This window comes from Balaenoptera acutorostrata, chromosome 17 (assembly GCF_949987535.1).
Source record: "Balaenoptera acutorostrata chromosome 17, mBalAcu1.1, whole genome shotgun sequence".
NCBI lineage: Eukaryota > Metazoa > Chordata > Mammalia > Artiodactyla > Balaenopteridae > Balaenoptera > Balaenoptera acutorostrata.
In genome coordinates this window covers 49,135,857-49,159,349 of record NC_080080.1, presented here as the reverse complement: position 1 = coordinate 49,159,349, position 23,493 = coordinate 49,135,857, and the positions used below count along the sequence as shown (strand labels likewise).

The 23,493-nt window shown below is 34.3% G+C and overlaps 1 protein-coding gene across 1 annotated transcript; it reads right to left on the bottom strand.

Annotated features, from left to right (window-relative positions):
• Positions 1 to 695: 695 nt before the first annotated feature.
• Positions 696 to 22,436, bottom strand: CALB1 (calbindin 1). The gene is made up of 11 exons (XM_028166493.2): positions 22,164 to 22,436; positions 21,591 to 21,667; positions 17,654 to 17,728; positions 9,369 to 9,452; positions 9,201 to 9,257; positions 5,894 to 5,971; positions 3,017 to 3,072; positions 2,888 to 2,927; positions 2,705 to 2,758; positions 1,782 to 1,853; positions 696 to 1,434 (listed from the first exon to the last, which is right to left on the bottom strand). Exons 1-11 carry the CDS (start codon positions 22,240 to 22,242, stop codon positions 1,321 to 1,323), a joined length of 786 nt encoding a protein of 261 aa, XP_028022294.2. The 5' UTR covers positions 22,243 to 22,436; the 3' UTR covers positions 696 to 1,320.
• Between the last annotated feature and the right edge of the window lie 1,057 nt (positions 22,437 to 23,493).

Sequence of the window (23,493 nt, the reverse complement as noted above, 5' to 3'; positions counted from 1 at the left end):
GGCAGTAACTTTATAAATTTCAAAGAGACACATCTCTCATAGTTCCCTGCTTCACATCAAAAAATGAGAAATCACCAACCATAACATGTCAACTATAACCAGTGTAGTATACTCTAGCTACAGATATATGAAACTGTGACTTGGATGTGGGTCAAAAGAATGTTTTAGAGTCACCCTTGCTACATAAGATAAATGATTGCATTAGCATTTCTCTTGAGATGTTCTTTTTAACTCATTTGAAACTATTCGCAGATAGAAATAGAACTATTTTGAATGCTGATCTCAACATGAAACATAGAATTCACAGAATACACAAAATTATTGATGATATAACATTCAACAATCAGGGTGCTATGAATTTTAAATTAAAATTCAATTATGTAGTAAAAATAGAGTTGTTGTAGCTAGAAAAAAAAAAATTTCAGAGGCAGCAGTTACCCTTGGTGGAAATGAACAGTTCTACATAAAAAGAAGATCCAGGAAGAATGCAAACTAAACACCAGGATACCTGATATATATAATTTAATCAGATAGTACATAGACTATGACATAAAAACAGCAGTTTACTAGAATAATTATAGTCTGCAACACATGAAAACAGTTTAGAAAATGGGTTAAGGTCATACTCTTTGACAGTAGACTCGTTGGAAATACAAATGTACAATAAAACAGATTTATGCATCGTCTGGTGCTGCCTTTCCTTGTCATCAAATCAACTTGAACCAATAGATTGGTGTGGATTCAAGCAATAGGTGTGTTGTTGATTAATTGACTAAATCTTGCCTAGTGAGACTGTTAACCTCACAGAGCCACAGTTAACTAACTATTGATTGATATTTTGGTATTTTAGATGCAAAAGCACATTTCTTCTAATTGGAAACACAGCTTAGAACTACTTTGTGGGGCAAACTTACAATTGTCTGAAATAAGAATGCTTGGCTTGTTATGTATAGTTCTTCTATTCAGTGACAAATATGCATTTACATATCAGAGACTAGGATTTTAGAGATTAATCCTGGTGGGATTTTTAGGGAAATCTTGTCCAACTATATTTATGGAAGCAAGAATATGTTAGATTATTTTTTTTAATTGGATGTATTGACTGGCCTAAGCATAGACATTTTCCTTTTCAAATGTACAAAAAATGTACATTACAAAGAGTATAGAAACAAACTGAAAAGAGTGTGCCACACATCCTGGATAATTATCTATATGCAGTTAAATTTACAGATACAAAACAAAATACAGCCTACTCCCTTATAGTGCACAGTTATTTTTTAGATACAATGTACCGCTAGTAAGTGGTCATGGGCATCAACTCTAGTTGTCCCCAGCAGAGAGAATAAGAGCAAGATCCGTTCGGTACAGCTTCCCTCCATCCGATAAAGCCATTATGCTTTTCTTGTATGTTGGAATATTATTAATATCCAGATCCTATATAAGACATAGAATGTATTATAATCCAGTTAAACATGGAAGTGAATTAACCACCGTCAAGTGATAAAATGTGAGACGAAACTGCTTGTTACATCAATCCATCAAGAAAAGAGCTAGATTAAATTCTTATACAAATGTGGATAAATCACAAGGTTGTTTTTGAAATCTATTTATCACAGTTAAACACTGATTCAGGCCAGTACAAAATCAGGTTAAGAACTGAAATCTACTTCTGCTCCTCTATAAATTTTTAAAGTAGATTCTCCAAAATGGATGTGAGGTTGCTTCTAGATGGATCCATCAAGTCTGCTTAAGAAGTAAGTGTGGCAAGGTAACTAGATTACCTGTTTATTCTTCTCACATAGATCCTTCAGTAAAGCATCCAGTTCATTTTCATCTATGTATCCATTGCCATCCTAAGGGAGGAGTAATAAAACAGTATATAAGCAAACTCATCCATAATAATGGAGAATGTAGTGATTTGGAAATAACTGAAATCCTCAGAAAATCATCCTACTGCAAACTTGGCAGATATTCTAACCTCTTAGGTCAGACCCTCAAATTTTTAACTGCTCCAAAGTTCCAAAACAGATATGAATTCCCTCTCATTCAGCATCTTATATTTGTAAAATGCTTTGAAATTTTCAAAGTGATTTCACATTTAATATTTCACTTTATGTTAACAATATCACCACCTCCTGTTGAAGTAAGAAATTAATCACAAATATTTTCATATGAGTGAGGACATAGGCTTGGTGAAGCTATATTACTGGCTTGATGTCACATCAGGCAGTGGAAAGGCTGCACTAGAGCCCGCAGAGGACTGATTTGGTCCAGGAGTAGAGAAATTAGAAGAAACAAAGCATGTTAACTAGTGACATCATACACAACCTTTCCTCACACACATGATCTTACCATATACTACATGGGAGGATTCTGCTGGATATTTTCATCTAGCTTAATCCTCATTCTACCCTGCAAAGTGAGCATTATTATCTCTTGGTTACAAATGAGGAAACTGAGGATCAGAGGAGTTTGGTATCTTATTCAAAGCCTTACAGGAGATAAATTGTAGCATGGGATTTGAATCAAATTTGTCTAATTTGGGATATAACATAACTCATTTCCTATGACAAGAATAAATTGGCTGAGTAATTTTAATAGCTCATGTTTCTTTTAATATAACCTTGAGTTTGAGGTTAACCCTTCCTGAGCATTTTCCAAATTCTTCTAAAGAATCAAATTATAGATAAGAAAATTTTTTTACCTGATCATATAACTCAAAAGCTTTATTGAACTCTTTCCCACACATTTTGACTCCCTAAATGATAGAGAAGAGAGCAAAAATTAAAATACAACCATTATATTCCATCGTGTTTCCCTTGGCAAATATCCCACATTCTAACCTTTCGAGAAAAATATTATTTATGGTAGAGAAAAAGAGAAATACCTGAAATTTAAGAAGAAAATTCTCCTGCACTGGCAGTAACCTTTTGAGAGAAAAACATTATATTAATACATTAGATTTTTGACAAGGATCAGCTTTTTATAATAATATTTGCATAGTTCCTAAACTCACCTGGCCATCTCAGTTAATTCCAGCTTCCCATCATTATTTGAATCAAACAATTTCAGCTGAAAGATAGAATGCATTACTGTAGCTGTTGAAGAATTGTTTATTGCATTAAGGAGAAGGAAATTCAAAATAAAGCAGTTTGAGTTATCAATTACCTATATAGACAGCAGAATTCTAGAAACTAGCATCTATTAAACTTTCAGTGCAAAATTTCTATTCTATGACCTGTGTCAATTGCCAAAATTTATCAGAATATAGAATAGTCAGAGTAATAGTGATCTTAGGCTAGGCTTCTGGAACATAATCATTTATTTTTCTTGCAAATATGTGTTTATATGTATCAAGATGTGGGAGAGATGGTGTTTGGCAGTACATAGCACATCCTGAAACTTTCCAAATAATAGTATGAAAATTAATATTTAATTTGTTTCTCTCTTTTAGAGTATCAAAGAGTAAAATCAGAATAAGCAGGTAATATGAATAAATCCTCAGAAAATAAATTTTTTGAGTAAGTTTGAATTGTTTTATTTTGCCTTGAGTACTAGATACTTAATAAAGCTCCTTACCTCCCCATTGCACTTACATACACATCATATACCAAGACATAGCCAGGTATAAACACATTCTTACCCATATTTGGGAAGCATTCACATTTTAGAAAGTTGCAACTACTGTTCTAATATTTTATATAGAAGGACTACATATAAAGTAAAATATATAAAATATGTGGAAAAGTGGCACTATTTTTGTTTTTAAAGAAAGGAATGTGATCATAAAGGATATAGGTTTGGTGAGGTCTCTTTAGGGAAAAAAAGAAGGGCATTCTGTGGTTTGAGATGTTCTAAGAATCCTTTGTAGGAGGTAGATTTTTTCAGGATCTGATACTGATGCAACATTTTATAGTCCATTGTCTATAAAAGTTCTAAATTGTCATAGTGTCTACCAAGATACTGGACACCAGATCACACAGTTTAGTGTCCACAGGGAAATATTTCCCTACAAATATATTTAAATTTTAATTAGTTCTTGATTAATCTGCTTCCTGGATTTGAGCTTGTTTATGACATTTAACCAGATAGGCCAGGCCAATTCAACAGGGGGAAAACTCCCATCTGAGTGGTTTTAAAAAGGCTGCTTCAAATTTCTACTTGGAAAGGAGTCTTTAAGTAGACATCCTTTAATACTGGCACAAAACAGAAAATTGATAAATGTAGGTTATTGTCCATTTCTCAAAAGTTATTCAGAGTGTAGATCTGCCCATTGTGACACGTGTGTGTTAGTGCTGTGGTAAGTGGCGATGTAATGAGGAATTAAAGAGGACACTTCCTTACAGTGAAAACTTTTTTAATTGTTTTGAAACTAAAGATTAGTCCCACTTTATAATAAATATCACTGTATAATGAATAAGGCAATAGTAAAGTTCTAGTGGGGTTTTTTTCCCCACATAAAAGTAGGCTGACAGGCTGAAAGTAAACCTCAGTTACACCAAATATGATCAAACTCTTTTTTTTTTTTTTTTTTTAATTTTTTTTTATTTATTCATTTATTTATTCATTCATTTATGGCTGTGTTGGGTCTTCGTTTCTGTGCGAGGGCTTTCTCTAGTTGTGGCAAGTGGGGGCCACTCTTCATCACGGTGCGCGGGCCTCTCACTGTAGCGGCCTCTCTTGTTGCGGAGCACAGGCTCCAGACGCGCAGGCTCAGTAATTGTGGCTCACGGGCGTAGTTGCTCCGCGGCATGTGGGATCCTCCCAGACCAGGGCTCGAACCCGTGTCCCCTGCATTGGCAGGCAGATTCTCAACCACTGCGCCACCAGGGAAGCCCATGATCAAACTCTTTATAAAATTATTTCTCAGGAGAAAATTCTAACTCCTTTATTGGTCTAAAATAGCATAATTGTTATAATAGGGACTTATGTTTTACAAGTTACTTATTTATATCAATGAGGTAAGAATTCACTGTACATTTATAGTACTTAAAGTGTGTATAAATATAGGTACTGATCTGGATAATTTAAAACTCTGAATTTCAAAAATTAAACAATTAAAATAATGTTGCCAAAATATTGGGCCATGGCTTAATCAGTTTGGCAAAGGCTTTTTCCTCATAGTCCTAATGCTGTGAATCAAAATGAACAAACTTTACCCACTTGGAAGTTAATTAACTTCATGGGCATTGTATTATTTTATCTGGGACTTTATAAATTTATTTGTTCATTCATTCTTCAAACATTAAGTGCTTATGTGTAAAGCAATTTTCTTCACTCTATTGTCAATATTCTAAAATAGTTCTTGGTTATACTATTTACCATAGCATCAAGCTCAGGGTATATGTGGATTTCCTCACCCAAAGCACCAAGACAATATTCCCAAATAACAGGAATCAAAAGAAAGAAGGAGGAAATATCTATTTTTAGTCACTCAATGAATAAAGTAGCCAGAAGTTTTCTTTAAACTCTAACAAAATCAATGATTTCCTAAGACATGATAAAAATGGATTCAGAATCTCTATAATAAATGAGTTTTTGGTGATATAATTTATATATCTATAATGTAACTTACATATATATGTGATACAATTACACTGGCTTGTAAGAAAAACAAGTGATATTTTGATAGATGAAAATTACCTACCTCCACAAGAAAGGAAATGCTCATATGCTAAGCCTTAAAGCCAGCCTTACAATACAATTGTAGCATTCAGCCTTACAAGGTATAAGCATCCCTAGGTATCTCACTTTTCAAGTGAAATGATACCTATGTGCATGTGATACCCACACCATGGCTTGTTAATTTTATCCTGTGTAGACTTGGGAATTAGCCAGAACACAGTAATATTTCATAGGCTCTTGGCTGTAGTCTTTTCAAGATCAGTCTTACCATTAGGTCTGTATACTCAGCTAGTTTTGTATCGTCAACAGTCTTGTTTGCTTTTTCCAGCAGGTCCTTTAGAAAGTTCTGTTAAGACAAAAAAGTCAGATAAATTTCATCAATAACAAACAATCTGCTTTCATTTCAGCCTGCCTTGAAATGGAACACCCCAGGAATACAAAGGAAGTCTCTTTTTGAGGGTAGAACCGGGTAATGGGAAGAGCTTAGAAGGGAGGTACTCTTGGTGTTCCAGCAGTTCTCTTTGACTGAAAACTGATCTGTCACAGTCTGTGCTATGCTATGCTATGCTTTTATGATTTCAATTAAAGAAGTATCTTGATTGTGCACCATGTAGGAATCAGAGTAAAAACTTGTAAAACCAGCCAGCTCAATGGATGCATTTCTACTTAATGGTATCTTCACAAATCTCATGTAACTCTTCTCCAAGAAACAAGAAACACAAGGGACCCCCTTAAACCTTTGTAAGATATGTGAACAATTATCAATAAAGAAGGTGGAGACCTACCCTTAATTTCAAGTGCATTTTCTGCCCTCACAAGCTGTATTTCCACATCAGTTTATAGCCAATATGAAGTACATTTCACCAGAGGGCTTTTAGGCTTGATGCGGTACAAAGCACCTTGGTTAGAATGTTTCAGCTGACTGTTCAAACTAAAACAGTTGGCTGCAGATGTTACCTAATCTTTGAAGGATATATGAATCACATCAAAGTAGAGATTAATGTGGGAAGGATGAAAAAAGATGATTATTAATTTGACAGTTGAAGTTTAGGAGTGAATTTAATTTTTTTTAACAGAGAAATAAATTAAAGCTTTAAAAAAACTTGCCATATAAATGACAGTGTAAGTACTTAATATAAAAGTCTTTCATTTTGTCTAGTGCTGTTCATTTGCAACTTCTTTATTTGTTCAGAAAATGAATTAATGCAATTATGGAAAACTGAGCAGGTATTATGTTCAGAAATTATTGAAGGATTGGGTTTCTTCAGTTTTGCAGTTGTTTATCTCCCTCCCAGATTTTCTAGCTCTGCTGGGCTGATTTAACTTCATTATTTTCAAGGAAGGAGACCTTTTTCTTGGTTTGATAAATTTAATTTCACTTCAAACATTCCACTTCAAATTCAAAGTGAAGCATGGAAAATTCAAAGTTATCTGTTGGGGGATGAATTTTACTTTTGAACCATATGAGGCTTTTGTCAGAGACTAATTGGGTTAAAAATCCTCATCAGAGACTAAAATGGTGGTCACAAAAATAGCCTGGGAGAAACCTCGGGATGCTGAGATTCAAAGTCGTGTCTGAGAGCAAGCAATGTTTTACTCTATTACGGATCTTAAAATTAGCTTTCTTGAAAGATCCATTAAAAAAGAATGCCAACTTATCTTCAAAATTCCCCAGAGAGGAGTACTTCTATTTAGAATCTCTTCTGAGAATAAAATTTAGAATAAAGAAGGCCAGTATTGGAAATGAGCTAAAGTTTCATTATGAACTTGAAATGATTTTTAGAAGAATTTTTTTTTGGTCCAATAGAATAAAAACACAATAGTTTAACTGTCACCTTGTGGGTAACCTTGTGGGTTGCTGAGTTGCAAATTTGTGAAAGACATTGTTTTTGGTGATTGCACATGAAAAATCTTTACATTTCTAAGTGTTTTTATTTTTTAAGATGTTATTACTATTATTTTCCTTTCTTAAAAATTTTTAAAGAAATTTTAAAAAATTATTTTTTTGGCCGTGCCACGAGGCATGTGGGATCTTAGTTCCCCTACCAGAGATTGAACCCGTGCCCCCTGCAGTGGAAGTGTGGACTCTTAACCACTGGAGGGCCAGGGAAGTCCCTGTTAAGTGTTTTTAGTTAAATATGTTTTAACAATTTTGCAGTGGTACAAATATATGTAACTCAAACCATGTTAAACTATGACCAGGAAACTGTGTTTGATATTCATGTTTCCCTACATAATAGCAGAAGAGGCAGCTCTTGATGACTGAAGCTTGAAAATGTTTGGCCTTGTGGGGAAAAAAAACATTATTATCATTATCAGATATTCTGTGTCCAAAACCAGGTTCTTTTCCCAGGCAGCTGTGTACTCTTTAAAAATTATCTAATCTCTCTGAATTTCAGTTTCTCTGTTGTATAATGGGAATTATAATACCTCCCTTGTAACTTTTCTGTGAGGATTAAATGTTAAAATATATTTTAGGCATCTAGTACTATGCCTGCCACATAGTAGGTGCTCAATAATTATTAATTTGCTTCCCTTTTAGTCACTCTATACCATGAAGATAGAGAAAATAGAGTCTTCCAGACTGAGAAGTATTGAGGTCAATTTAAAGAAATGAGAGAAAGATGTTTCTATATTTCTGAAGGCTAGTAAATTATTGAGTTCATGAATAATATAATTTATACTGTGCCTGTATTTCACAAAATCTTCCACGTGCAACATCTTACTTGACCTTCACAATAAATCTGAAAGGAAGGTATTATTACCCCCACCTAAAAGATGAGAAAAATCAGGCAGAATGATATAGAGATTTGTCTAGAGGTAGGACTTGATTTCAGACCTCTTTGCCTTTTCCTTCATATCTTCTTCCTCCCCCACCAGCTCCTATATACATCTGTGAGATATGAATTGATAAATTCATTTTCAAAGTTGCAGTTTTTCGGAAGTTTGATTATATTAGGACTTTGTTTTTATTGCTGTTACTGAAAGACAGTAAGCTAGGGGTCTTGGAAACAGACGAGTTTAAAGATCACTGTTCTATGTCTTATTTCTGTGTAGCCTTCAGTACATCACTTAACTTCTTTTAAATTTTTCCTCACTGGGGTAATACTAATCTCAAAGAACTCACGCGAAGATTAAATGAGTGTAAAGCACCTGGCATACAGTAGGTGTCCAATAATTATTTATCTTGAAAGAGAAATCTATTTTATATAGCTGTTTCATTTATAAAATAAAATGCCAAATTTTAATGAAAATAACCAACTTCTTTGGCTTAGTATATCATCTATCTATCATCTATCTATCTATCTATCTATCTATCTATCTATCTATCTATAAGCTACCTCATATAACAATTTGTATACACCACAGAAAATGCTAATTTTACATTGCTGAACAGAATTTCAAGAAGTACTTGAAGTCTCTTTTTTGATCTGGTTCTTTATTAACAATTGGAAGAGTGGGTGAAAATGTGCCATTGCTCAACATTAGTTTCTTTTGTGGGAGGTTTTTTAAAAAGCTACAAAGTTCATAATTATATTTGACAGGAAAAAGCTTACATGTTTTTACTTGCTTACCTTAAGCTCCTCAGTTTCTATGAAGCCACTGTGATCAGTATCGTATTTTCTCCATGTCTGTAAATTATTTTGGATAAGGAAAACCAAATATATTAAAAAAAAAGCAACCATTTTCCTATTTTAAGTAGCTTTCTGAAAACATCACTCAGTGACAGAGCTTTCTTATACCTTCATGAATTCCTCACAGGACTTCAGCTGCTGGCATCGGAAGAGCAGCAGGAAGTTCTCTTCTGTGGGTAATACATGAGCCAACTAGAAAAGATTTAAAAAGTTATTGTAAGGAGCTTGAAAGCAAGTCTCTCATATTTCCTGCTCTTAGTTTTTCTTAACATAGTTTTATTACCTAGAAAACTAGGAAAGGAAAAACATTATAATCGATTTTCCCTTTCTGATACTTTGTCCCTACAAAGTGCCATTGTGTTTTCCAGTGCTTGGGTGTCCTTGAGTGACTGGTTCTCTGGTCTGGTAGATGACCACAGCAAGCATGCATAGGAAGCTCAGATAGGGATTATTTGACCAATTCTCATCTGCTAGACATACAAGCAGACTCATCCTGGTGGCTTGACCCCTTCATCTTTTCTGTGCCACAGATCTGGTCTTGTTCCTCTCAGGGCACACAGAATGGCACACACGGGGCCATACATTTCATGTAGAATAAAAGAAACTATGAGAAATATGAATGCAGTGGAAAGGATAGAAGGAAAAAATGCATTCCCAAGTCTGAGGAGAAAGCTTATTAAGAGATGCAAAGGAAGAGAAACTCAAGACAATTGTAAGACAGTGGAAAGAGAGATGGAAAAGACAATTCACAATGAACAGTGGAAACTGACCAGTAATAGGGAATATCAGTTCTCAAATTTTTGGTTTCTGCTAAAAGAACATCTGCTGCTTGAGTCCAGGACTTGAATTCTATTCGATGATCTCCATTTAGTGACCCTATGACATTTCTCCTTAGATCTCATTTCGTAACTTCAATGTTCACTTTTTTTAGGAAAGAAGGACTCCAGATCCCATTTTAAGATGAATATAATCTATCTATTGTGTGCAGGGAGGGAGGGAGCTGGATTGATGGCCTCACTGAAGGTATGGGTTCTATTCCTGGCTCAGCTGCTAATTAGCTGTGGTCCCCAGCAACTCCCTCAGCCATTTCTGGAACTTAGCATGCTCATCACTAAAATAAGGAGTTGAAATAGAAACCAGTGTCTCTTAAATGTATTGGGTTCAAAATGACTTTGAGAATCTGTTAGAATCACTACATCTTCAGCATTAAAGAATGAACCTACAACACTATATTTCATCTAATTTCCAGAAGCTGATGAATCCCCTGAACTACGGGCATGAACCCTCATCTCTGGATTTTAGACCAAGAATCTGCAGTCTAGATTAACCTTAAGGTCAGCATAAAGGCCAAAAGTTCTACCAAATTATAGGAAAGACTCTCACACTTCAAAAAAATGTTGTCCTTTTAGGTCCATTAAAAAATATAAAATTTAATATAAAATGTATCATTCTACCTTATAGGCAAGTAATCTCAGCTTCTTTATGCCTGTAAAATATGTCCTTTAACTTATCTTGTTTTTAGATCTTTGAAATAATATCTCAATTTAGAATCATTCAGTTTACAGGCACTAATAATGGGATGAAACTAAGAGACAGGGCCAGACATCTTATTAGGATGTTTAGTATGACTCAGAAGACATTTTCTTATTTATTTTGAAACAAAGGTCACTAGTTTGGTTGTGCATTAATGCAAGCATTTATTTAGGAAACAGGAAATAGCCAATGCCAACTCTCTATTTATTGGTATGTAATTTGTCAGATACCACTTTGTAAGTTTTTGGTGGACCTCCCCATAGACCATCCACTTCAGGAGGGCAAAGACTATTCTTTGCCTGCATCCTCTGAATACTTAGTGTGGTGCTCAATGTTAGGTGCCTGACATAAATGTTTGGAATTTGTTGATAATTTTACTTCATTAAAAATACCTACTTAATATGATTTGTAGTGAGCATTTTTTCCCATCTTGATTGCAATTTTCTATATTGCTTGGATTTTCCTATTTATTGTGTGTTGTTTTGAACAAAAATAATAATTTTTCTTAAAAACTTCTATTTATCAAAATCCACCAAATATATAAAAACAGAAAAAATAAAAGAATGAGCTAGTAAGCAACGACCACATGTAAAATTAGGGAAATTTTAACCATCTTTGATTCAAAAATTAAACTTCATGTAACTTTCATAAAGTACAGAGGTCTCTAGAATGTCAAATATAGAGATGGTAAAATTGCTTTTCATGTGTAGTATGAATATATATCTCTTTGCCCATGCCATTTTGGTCCTAGTTGGTTTAATTATAAGAAAATACATATTATATCTACATGCAAAATAGTCAATCTTTTAATTTAATTGAACTGTTAACGTTAAACTGAATACAGTGCTGTCCTATTTTACAGACATTAGAAATGGGTCTTAAACACATAAAACATTGTAATAAGACAAACCAGCCACTAAGAAAGAGGCAATGAATATGTGTGGATAGGATGTGGCTATTAGTGAACATTAAGAAATCATCTTTTTTGTGTTTTTTGTTTTGTTTTTACTTTTTGGTGGGGTTTTTTTGGCTACACCATGTGGTTTGTGGGATCTTAGTTCCCAGACCAGGGATTGAATCCGGGTCCTTGTCAGTGCAAACGCCTAATCCTAACCACTGGATGGCCAGGGAATTCCCAAAATCATCTTTTTCAAGGTGTGTTTCACAATTCTTATGAATTAATATTCAAATTTCAGAGCTGGTGCAGTAACTCTCCAGCTGTTGACTCTAAGACCATATCTACAAAGTACCTGAGGTCTTTTATAGAAGTTGTTAAGCAGGGCTGCTTTTGTCTCTGTTTTGCTAAGTCACTGTTGTCCATAGTAGTATCCAGTACTACCTGTTCCAAGATTATTGGTGATTTCTTAGTTCTTGGGCTGCCTGCCTGCTTTTTTATAAACTCTCAAAACTTTATTATGGGTTGGAGAAGAGAGTGGAGAAAAGCAAGGGAATAAGTGGCAGGCAGATAAGCTGCCACAGGAGAATCTCTCAAAGCTTCATTTATGAAGCTTGTCACTTGTTGCTTGTCACTGAGAGTGGGGAAGCAAAAATTTCTACTTGCCTGTCTTCCCTATCAGTCTATATACATGTTGAGGAAAGGGTCTGTGTCTTAATTACTGTTTCTTTGCCTGGCACCTGCAAAAATTTCAGTAAATATTTTACTCAGCCAATGAATGAAGGCAATTGACTATCTAGGGTCAGCATAGGCTTCCAATAAATGGAAATAAAGTTCCTTTGGAGATAATTCAAATAACTTATTATTGAGTTGTGGATAGGGGTTGGGGTGGTCACTGTGATATGACATCCAGAGCTCTCTTTAGGTGCTAGGAGTGTTGCTATGGTCTCAACTGCCAGGTCTCTTTGGGAGATTACCTGGGCTGAAGAGAGTTATGTTCCCCAAGGAAGCTGAATTCTATGACTGATGCATATGGGGATATAAAACCTAGCCCTCTCACTGAAAACTTGGGACATCTCTGCTGTAGGGTAAACTGAAGTTGAGACTATATCACAGTCCAAAGTCTCCCTCTGCCCAGCCCTGTTCTTTTCATTTACCTTCCACAGGTATTGATCCCAAGAGCACTTCCTAATAAACTTCCTCATTGCTTTTCTTCAACTCAGATATGCTCCCCAAGGAACTCAACCTGTCCCATGACAGGGATCTTTACCATCTCTCTTCTATTCCTAGGCATAAAATGGAGCTCTTGCCTGTGTTTTGGAGTAGGTTGAAATCCCTTGCTATGACTCATGTGGCTATGATTCAGAACCTACTAGGCACTGTGCTGGATGCTGGGGATTCGTAGTCACCGATAGTAAGAACTTTACAGGGAGGCAGATAATTTCAAAAAAAGTTTTTTTCAGACAATTTCAAAGCAACATGCTAGGTGCTGGGAGAGTACACATGAAGTAACTTTACTAGAAATATAAGTGACTGAGCTATATCTTTTAAAGCACACATGAGGCATAACTTTTGAAGACAATCTTGGTGCATGTTAGCTTCCTTCAACACATATTAGTAAAACATTCACTTTTTTGGTTTGGGAACCAAAGAAATATTTTTCTAGCCAATGAGAAGTGAGTCCAGGAAACCTGGAAATTTGAAAGGCAAATGATCTTTTTGTACAAATTAAAGACTAGTGGAATTTAATAATTTGAATTTGACAAGTTATAAAAATGGGAAAAAGATTGACATTCAGAAAAATGGTGTAGATTTTCCAATGAAATACTTTTATTTTCAATAATAATAGCAAATACATTTATTGAGTTTTTACAGTGTGCCAGAGTTTATCTGTTTGACATGTATTATCACATTTGATGTTGATACTCATATGTCACCCCTGTTCATAGCCAAGGAAACAGAGACTCAGAGAAGATAAATGGCCTGCTATCACATAGCTTATAGTTGGAGCCACATTTGAAATCAGACAGTCTGACTTTTTTGATTTTGAAACCTTGTCCTTTTACCATCACCCTCCCTTAAAATCTTCAGTCAAAAAGTTTTCTTAATAAACTGTTTTTAAAAATCTATCCAGAACGAAGTTTTAAATCAGACTTTATTGTCAGTCATTTCCCCAAATTCTGAGGTAGAAAAGTAGTCTGCTATAAAAAAAATCACATTTACTATGGTTAAACTCACATGCTCAAATCCCACTATGGCTGAAAAGAAGGAAAGTCTAGAGAAGTGTCTGCTTCCCTGGGAAGGTTATTATAGTTTTAGGATTAAAATAGCTTATAGATCTATTTTTCCAGTGGATGCACTGACCTAGACAAATAGACACAATAGACTGGAGAGGTTGGTAGTTTCCCACATAGTTCCCAAGGGATCAGGTGAAAAGTTTGCAGATTTGACATCCATCTAAAGGAAATATCTATACTTAATGTGAGCACCAGAGAAGAAATTTCTATTATCTGTTAAATCATTCAGTCTCTCTCTCTGACTATTTTAATCAGTGTTCTCTGCAATAGAGCTATTAGTCTGAATAAATTTAGAACATTTTGACTGTCACGGTATTTGTTAAATTATCTCAGAATTTCAGTGCTCCTGTTTTGAGTTTGTATCAACAATCTCTTTATTACCGAACTGTATTTGTGTGAATTTTAAAATCTCTTTGGAGACATAAAATTGAAAAGTTCACAAGAAAGCATATCTGTACATTACCCTTCTTTTTACATGTTTTTACATGTCTAGGTAGCAAAAGCATGTTGTTGGAAAGTATCAGTCAACTTTATTAGAACAGAAGTTTGAAAATTAACCACTATATTTTCTGATCTTTTGAATGACACATTTCAATTAGAGCCAAGTCAATTTGGCCTGTTTCCACCAGGAAAGTAGAATGCCACTTAAATACCATTTGGTTTACTTTGATTAGATTTTGATGAGCCCATGTGTACACCTGCTAAGTGGGCAAAACAAGCAAATCTAACCCCTTTTTCCTTTGAACACCAAAGTGATGGTGTACTTGATGTGAGTTGATGGGAGTAAGTAGATTATTATATATTTTGGAAAACCTGGGTTTTTCCATTCCTTCATAGCTGGCTGAGATTTGTGTATTTGTATTCCTTGTTATATATAGTATTTCTTAGCAAGTGATATATAAGTTGGAAAACAGAAAGGATGAGGTTTATTTAATACAACTTTCTGGTGACACTAGAGGGCACATAACAAATTCAGGCATTCCCCACTCTCCCTTTCTCCATTTTGTACATGTAATCTGTAGCTTTCAATTCCTTTTTTACAATGATTTTTTCAGAACCTCTCCTTTTTCTTGTCCCTTATGCTTAACCAGGCTAAGTACAATCAACATGCATATGAACTACAGCAGCAATCTCTTCCCTGTTCTCCCATTCTCTCATTCTCACTTCTCCAAGTACTCACCCTCCCCACTTCCTTCTGTGTCTTGGATGATAACTCAGATTAATGAAAAGAATTCTGGAATCAGAGTCAGACATAGGCCTTTATAAATGTTCTGTCACTCCCTGCCAGTGGGATCTTGGACACATCATTCAACCTTTCTGGGCTTCAGTTTCTTTATCCTTAAAATGAGAAATCTTGGCTAGTTTTTCCCACAGGTCCCATATGACAAAAAGTTCCCTGTTCTGGAATACTTAAACTTTCTAATTAATTCTTATGTGTCTCACTTCTCTACCTTTAAACTCTTTTTGCTTCCACTGATCTGAAAATTCTTCCCAAATTATGTTTCAAGCGGTTTGGTCAAATAACTTCTCTATACTTTCTGCATCCCTGTTCAACCAGGCTAAATTTAAGCCTTGCCATAAGTAATCAATGAACTGAAGCGTGAAAATATTTTCTTTTAATGCAGAAAATGTATGGATTATTAATTGTAAAAAAAGGCTGAGTAATTTAAAGGAAAATGGCTGAAATTCTGTTGAAGTCACAGCTTTCCTCAACTATAAATTAGATGCTCATTTTATATTTGTATTTATTTTATTTTGTTATAATGAGGATCAAATGAGATCACATATTTGAAAACACTCTATAAATTGTGTAATGTATACAAATAAATGAAAATTCTTTTTCTTACTCTTATTGCTATAAAAAGTTCCTCAAGTCTTCATTTCAGTCTTCATTAACTTCTTCATCCACTTCTGTTACCTATTTCTCTCTATCTTTCCTCATACAGAAATCTTTTCTTTCCTATAACAGTTTCTTTTGTCAAACTTCTGGGGAAATTTCTTGCATCAAACCTCTAGGAAAATGCATCTGCTAGTGACTCCTAGCCTCCCATTCAAATTAGACCTCAAATGATGCTTCATAAATGATTATACCATATCATACATAGTAAAATATAGATTCAAAACAGATTCATCCCTCTTATCCTTTTAAAAATGTAGAATCCATGTGAATCAGATCCATGCTTTTTGTGCTACTGTTACAACCCAGTATCACTGAAGAAATTAAAATAAATAGCTGAGACCACTGGAGTTCTTAAAGGTGAAATACTTTAAATACAAGATGACAGTCTTTCCTCTGCTAGAATTATAAAGTATGCCAAACTCTGAAATAGCCACATCTATAATTTCACTGATTTTAGAATTTCCACTAGTTTTGAATAATTAGATTTATGTCATCTCATTTCTGCTCATTTCAAAGTTATTTTCTTATCCTTGATGATTCATATCTTGATTAGTTGGCCTCTATGTCAGTCTATAAGTCCCATTACTATTAATTTATCTATTTATATAGTAATGAGTTACACATGGGCAAAGGGGAAAGTGTATACTCCAGGGAAATATTTTAATTACAAAGATAATAATAGTATGTTCTTCCTTAACTCTATTTGAAGTAGCTGTTTAAAAATAAGTGTATTTCACATTGACATCACAGGTGTCCTATAAGATCAATTATTTGAAAACCAGGTTAGTTCTCTGAATCAAAGGTAAATTATGACTAAATGTTGTTGACAGCCAAAATACTTCACAATCTAATACATTAAGAACATTATATAAAGAACATAATTATGCCTGTGATTTGGTATATTTTAAAATATGACCTTATTAATTTTTCTGGACAAAGTTGTTCACTCAACTTCTCTAATGGGTTGCAGAGATAAAGAAAGTAGCTGAGACACTAGATTTTATAAAAGTAGAAGTAAGGGAAGCAACAGCTGTTTCACAAATCTGAGAATGCTGAAGAATTAATGCATAGTCAAAGTTTTGCCTCCTTGATTCATAGACAAAAAAAAAGTTGTCCTCAATAGGAAAAGTCATTGTCAAAAGATAAGATTTGACACCCACAGTTTTAACTCTTAAAGACTCAAAAGAAATCTGTACCTATAACACATCATATAATATTCACTGACTTTAACTAAGTTCTTATGTTTTTATAAGGCCAACTGCTAATCTAAAATGGAATTTCAGAAACCTACATGCAGTTTTTTGCCATGATATCATTTAGGGACTGCAAATACTTTATTTTATATTCTAACAGAAAAGTCTACACTGTTAAACAATAAGAAATACCAACGAACCATGTACTTGGTTGGTGTTTTATTGAACTGAATCTGGGTAATGTAATGGGATGAGTACTCATCCGGAAGTTGGGGACTTGAGCCTCTAACTGCACCAGTGCCAGCAAACAGATAACATAGTCAAAGGCAAATCATTTCACTTCTCCAGGTCTTAGTTTCTTAATGTATTAAATTTCAGCTTTGGATTAGGCAAATTCTTAGGTTTCTTTCATTTCTGAGCAGTTTTTGATTTTATATTTTTTAATAAAATATAATATGTTACTTAAGTAAAATAAACCTCTTGGAACAGGTCTTGCCATATCATGTTTGAGTTGAATAAAACTCCAAAAAGCTCATTTATTAAAACTATATGAGAACAATGCATAAGTTCCTTACCTCTACAATTCCTATTTTTCCATCATCTTTTTGCCCATACTGATCCACAAAAGTTTTCATCTCAGGTGATAACTCCTAAAATTATAAAAAAGCAGGTAAGAAGTTTTTTTTTTTTTAAAAAAACCCAAACAAACAGTATGCTTGTGATAGTGTTAATACCTTGTTGCAGAGAAAAACTGGAATTAGAACCATTCAGAATTATGCATACTGATTAACTATTTTCATGAAAATTAAGATACAAGTGATACACAGTTTTTACTGGTTTCAAATGACTTATTATTATTATTTCTGAATCAATCACTATGATTTATCTTCTATTATTAGTTTTCAGAATATGTTATCCTTTGAGAATGTAGTCAGAATCATTCAGTTCATAACATTTAGTGAATTTAAATATAATGATCACTGTGAAAGTACTTTAACATTGCTTGCTTCAGGAAAGATTATTTTATATTGCTGCACTAATTGCCCTATAATATTTTCCTTATTATAACATGTTTTATGCATGGAAGTTAAAAATATGTGTTTTCAGACAAGCAAATAATGTGAATGTTCAAGAGCAACTCAATTGTAAGCAAAGAATGTTTCCAGCATGGAAGTAGTCAGAAACATTCTTTGCTTACAAATTAAAAATCAGAAAAATATGTGTCAGATTAAAAAAAAATAACTTGACCAATTTGCACTTTCATTAGAGACAGACAATACTGATGACCTTATTTTGGTCACTGACTGTATATGCTTAAGATTTTTGACTCCAAGAGTAATTTAGGGAGCAGTTTTCCAGTGTTTCCTTGTTTCCATTTTTTTTTCCAAGACGATGTTCTCTCTCCCATTTAGTTATGTACATAAGACATGTTTAAGAGTGAAAAAGTGAATGCTTTCATCTCATTTGACTTGTATCTTTCAATGTATTCTATTGCTTACATAATCTCTCCACATATTGCCAGATTAGAGAGCTCTGAACTGTAAACTAGTAACCTGAACATAGAACTAGTATTCAGGAAGTTGGATTTATACCCTTGGGTCTTCAACATAGCCCATTTAAAATAGCCCTCTTACATTAACTGAAGCCTATGTAAAATAGGTCAGCCTTTATGAGTGTCCTATTCTGTGTCCTTGGAAAAGTAAATTAAGGTCTCAGTTTTTATCATAACTAACAAGATAGTGATATTATCTATCACACACATTTGCTCTAGGGATATAATTTGATGGCTATATTGAGGCTGAATATTATTATTGCTAGTGTTACAAAATCCTACTTTGGTTAAAAGTAAATATCTTTAGTAGAACTGAGGTAACAAATAGTAATTAAGCAATTTAATATAGACTTAAAAAACTCTTCCAATATGGATTATTTCAACTTGTATTTATTAAAGTTTATTTATTTTATTACAGCAACAATTGTAAGAAAGTAAAAGTGGCAATAGTGTGACTATCAGCTGTTATGTTCTTTACACATTCCTTAAAGTAACAAAAAAGTATAAAGTAAACTTAAAACAGTGTATACCTCTAGTCCAAATTTGTTTTAAACAGTGTAAAACATAATGATAATGATAATAATAACAAATTAAAGCTTTATAAAAAAGAAATGCAAACTTAAAAACTATGTTTAGTGAAAAATGGTAACTCTGAAAGTAGACTGTGTTGTTATATTTCATTAATGTTATATTCACTTATAGTTAATATTATTGAAATTTTTGAAATTTCACATTATTAATATGATAAGCCAAACAATGTTTCCATTAATACAGCAAAATCTGTTATCCTATTGCTAGAAATGCAAAGAAGCTGGGTTTATAAGGTCAACCTTTAAGTTCTAAAAAAAGAGAAGAAAAAATATAAAAGTAGATTTAGTACAATGGGGTCAGTAGTGAAATATTTGTCTACTACATGAACCTCTCAATCCATATCTGGATTTAGATTTTAACTATTCAAAGCCTATATTACATAATTCACAAAGTATTCAATAATCAAGGTATTAAGCAACTTGATATAGTCCTGTACCTGTGCTCAAATTTGGTATTATTGGATAATAATCTAATAATTACAGCTTCCAATATTCTAAAATCGGAACATTGACAGTAGAAAAAAATAATTAAGATCTAAAATCTTTAAAACTCTAACATGAAGTCACTGTTTACAAAAAGTATAAATATTAAAATGGGAAGAGGAAAAGAAGTATCTGAAAACATGTATAGAGTTTCTAAATATCTGAATTTCTAAATGAAAATAAATTACTTCCAGAACAATTAAAATATAATCATTTAGCTACTGGAAGCATCTTTCAAGGTTTTAATGAGAAATTTTATGGCAGGTAAGATTTTCCAACCAGATTTTTAAATATTTATATTTTTAAATGTGGAAGAAAATGTTTTATTAGTCAAAGATACATAGAGCTATAATGATAGTATTGCATGAATTTATTTACATGGTAATGTATAAGGTGGGGGAAGGGAGTGGAGAAAGTTTATAAAACATTTTCAATTTTATTTGATCTCATCCTATTATACTTTCAAATTTATGTAATATTAAATCTGGGTAAAACAATTCCCAGAGTGTTATTTGGTTTTAAATCAATTTGATTTCAATCATTGGATTTTAGCAATTGATAGTTTTTTAATGCATCATAATACATTTTAGTGTTCTCTGGGATTCTTTTGAATATGTTGTACAGAGATGTGTATCACACAATTTTCAATTTAGATAGAACAAAAAGGTAACTATTAGTAAATTGTATGGACAGATATATATATAATATATGTATACTATTATATATATAACTCAATGCTAGACGTGGTGATCTGCTAAAAGATTCACACACAACTATATTTTCCTCTAAAGATATACATATGTATAGTCTATAATGTAAAATCTCTAACGATAGTCAAAAAGACCAAAGATTGGTAACTTCTCTCTAGCCCAAATCCAACACTGCCTTCTGAAATGCAGTCTTACATAAACCCCAATAGATTACTAAGATTCTTAACCTATTTCCCTCTATGTAATCATCTCATCTATGTTTTAAAGCTGGGCATATTTTATTTTTATGCTGACAATATCTCTTCTTAACAGGTTAATTTATGCCTAAAGGAAGTCATTCATAATTAGTAAAAATTGTCATTTGTTTAACTAACTAATGGCTTAAATTACAAATACAGCTTATTTTCAAAACACCACTAATTGCTTCTCATTAGAGTATCACTTTGCTTGTTTAAAATATGTGAAGTTCTTAAAATTACTTTTTACATCTCTAACTTTTGGTTTTCTCCTTCTCAACAGAAATGAATCCCCTTTTTGCTAAATTTCTTGCTCATTGTTATGTTGCAAAGTTGTACAACTTTCCCCCAGAGAGGAAGGTCAAGACAGGACATTTTTTCATCACTCCAACCACATCAACATTACAAGAATAATAATTGGCAATAGAATAAGAGATCCATAATCTGCAGATTTGTTTCCTGACCACCAAGGGGCAGAAATGTATTTCTACCCCCATACAGGCTGTTAAAGAGAAGTTAAAAATTACCTAACTGAACTCAATCGAAGAGGTGGTGATCTGCTAAAAGATCTCACCCACACTTTCCTTTTAAACACTATTAAAGAGAGTACAAGTATAGAATCCATATTTTAAAAGCTCTGATTTCATACTGTAAGGTTTTTTCCCTTTAAGGAATTTCTCTCTCTCTCTCCTTTCTCTCCCCCTCTCCCCCTTCCCCTTCCCCCTCCCCTTCCCCCTCCCCTTCTCCCTCTCCCTCTCCCTCTCCCTCTGTCTCTCCCTCTCCCTACACGATTTGGAAAGGCTCTCTTTCTCCCCTTCTCAGTAAATAAATGTTTACATTCCTGGAAACCGTTTGATTTCTCTGGCTCTTTATGAGAATGCTAGAATATCTATTTATTTAAGGGCGAAGGTCCTTTTACTCCTTTGCAAACTTCAACCTACCAATCCAGCCTTCTTCCGCGCCTGCTGGAGCTCCTGAATCAAGTTCTGAAGCTCTTTTCCTTCCAGGTAACCACTTCCTGTAAAGACAAAGAGGCACCCAGGTGTCAGACATCTCATTCTGAGTTTCTTCCCCATTCAATTTCCACAACAGCTATCTTTCTGGCCACCGGAGAGGTTCTCTCTTGCCTCGATATTCATTAACCCGCAAAGGATACAGACGCAGCAGTGCTCCCCTCCCGGCGCGTCAACATTTAGACCCACTAAGGGCAAAGGAGGATGGTTGGGATGCTGAGTGTAGCCGTAGAAACTTTGGGGGCAGGGTCCCTCAATCCCCCCCCCCTTTTTTATGAGTACCATTCTTGGAGAATAAAAGTTTACGGTTTTGGGATAACATAGAAACAATACATAAACTTTAAAGTTAATGGTTGGCCGCCAAATGGAGAGATAAGATTAAGGGGGTGGGGGAAGAAGTAAAGAAAAGAAATGAGGGATAATCAGATCAGGAGCTTCAAGGAAGGGGAAAGGGAGGGAAAGGGCATGGACAAGGTTCTTCAAAAGAGAGAAGGTAATCACCGTCAGCGTCGAAATGAAGCCAGATCTCGAAAAACTGTGAGGCTGTGATCAGGGATGATTGCAGGTGGGATTCTGCCATTGTATAGCTGAGCGTGTCTGCCTGCAATATGTGTGTGTGAGTATGTCAGGGCGAAAGTGGGGTGAGAACCTCAGGGTGTGTGTGTGTGCGTGTAAAGAAGAAATCCTGGGCTGCTGGAGGAAGAAGAGCAGGGCGCAGGCGCTGCCAGGCGCTGTCCTCGGTGCTGCTCAGCTCTGGCTTTCCTCCGGAGTTCTCTCTCCACAGCCAGCACCCAGTTCTCAGTATTTATCTTGACAGTCGAGCTGGGCCACGCCTCCTCTTGCCTCCCATTCCTCAATCCCGCCTCTTGCTCGCACCAACCTTCTTCCCCTCCCTTCCAGTTTTCTCCTCTCCTCCCAGGAAAGCTAGTTGGAGCAGTAGTTTTGAAGTGTAGAAAGCAGCGGGTGGTGGGAAATCCTTAGCTCAGAGACTGGATGCTGAAAACAGACTAATTTCCCTCACATTCTTATGTCCAAAAGGTATCTTACTCCTGAATATTATAGTAAAACAACGTACATAAAGAGGTTTTGATTTCAGATGGAAGAGGAAAGCTAATGATGGGTAGAACCACATAAATGATACTTATATTGTGTGTGTATGTGCATGATTTCTCCAAGGTGTTTTAGTATTTGTTTGAACAAAGTCAGGTGAAAGTTTGGCAAATATTAGATTAATTTGATTAATGTATGCAAAGAATATATTGATATCAATAACTACTCTATTTTGTGCTTGTGAGGACCATCACATGAATGTTTCTTAAGATGGTTTATGTAAACAAGCCTTGCCAACATGAGAAAGCAGGATTATGGTTTTTTTTTTTTTTTCAACCTGAAGTAGAATTGTAATTGGAAAGTGACAGAATTAAACTATAAAATCATAAAAAGTTAGGAGAAGAAAGTAATCTTTAGGGATACTATGGTTTATCTCCTTTGGGTTTAGAAAGAGTGAGCAAACTAAAAAAAGATAAACGAAGGATCTGGTCCAAGTTCACACCTAGGTGAGTTAATGACTCAGCCAAGGCCCTGCTCAGTGGCTGGAACACACATATCTTTCCTTTTTGCTATGCCAAGCAAGTCCTGTTAAATAATTTTTCAGAAACGGGAAGTTACCATCAGAGTTGGGGGGAAAAAAAACTAACTGAACACTTTATGTATTTTAATATAATAAATAATATATTTAGATGATTTATTATCTACTTAAATACTTCTAAAATATTTGGTTTTGAATATTTTGAAACCTCGAGGTCCATTGAATATGTATCTTTTTTTTTTT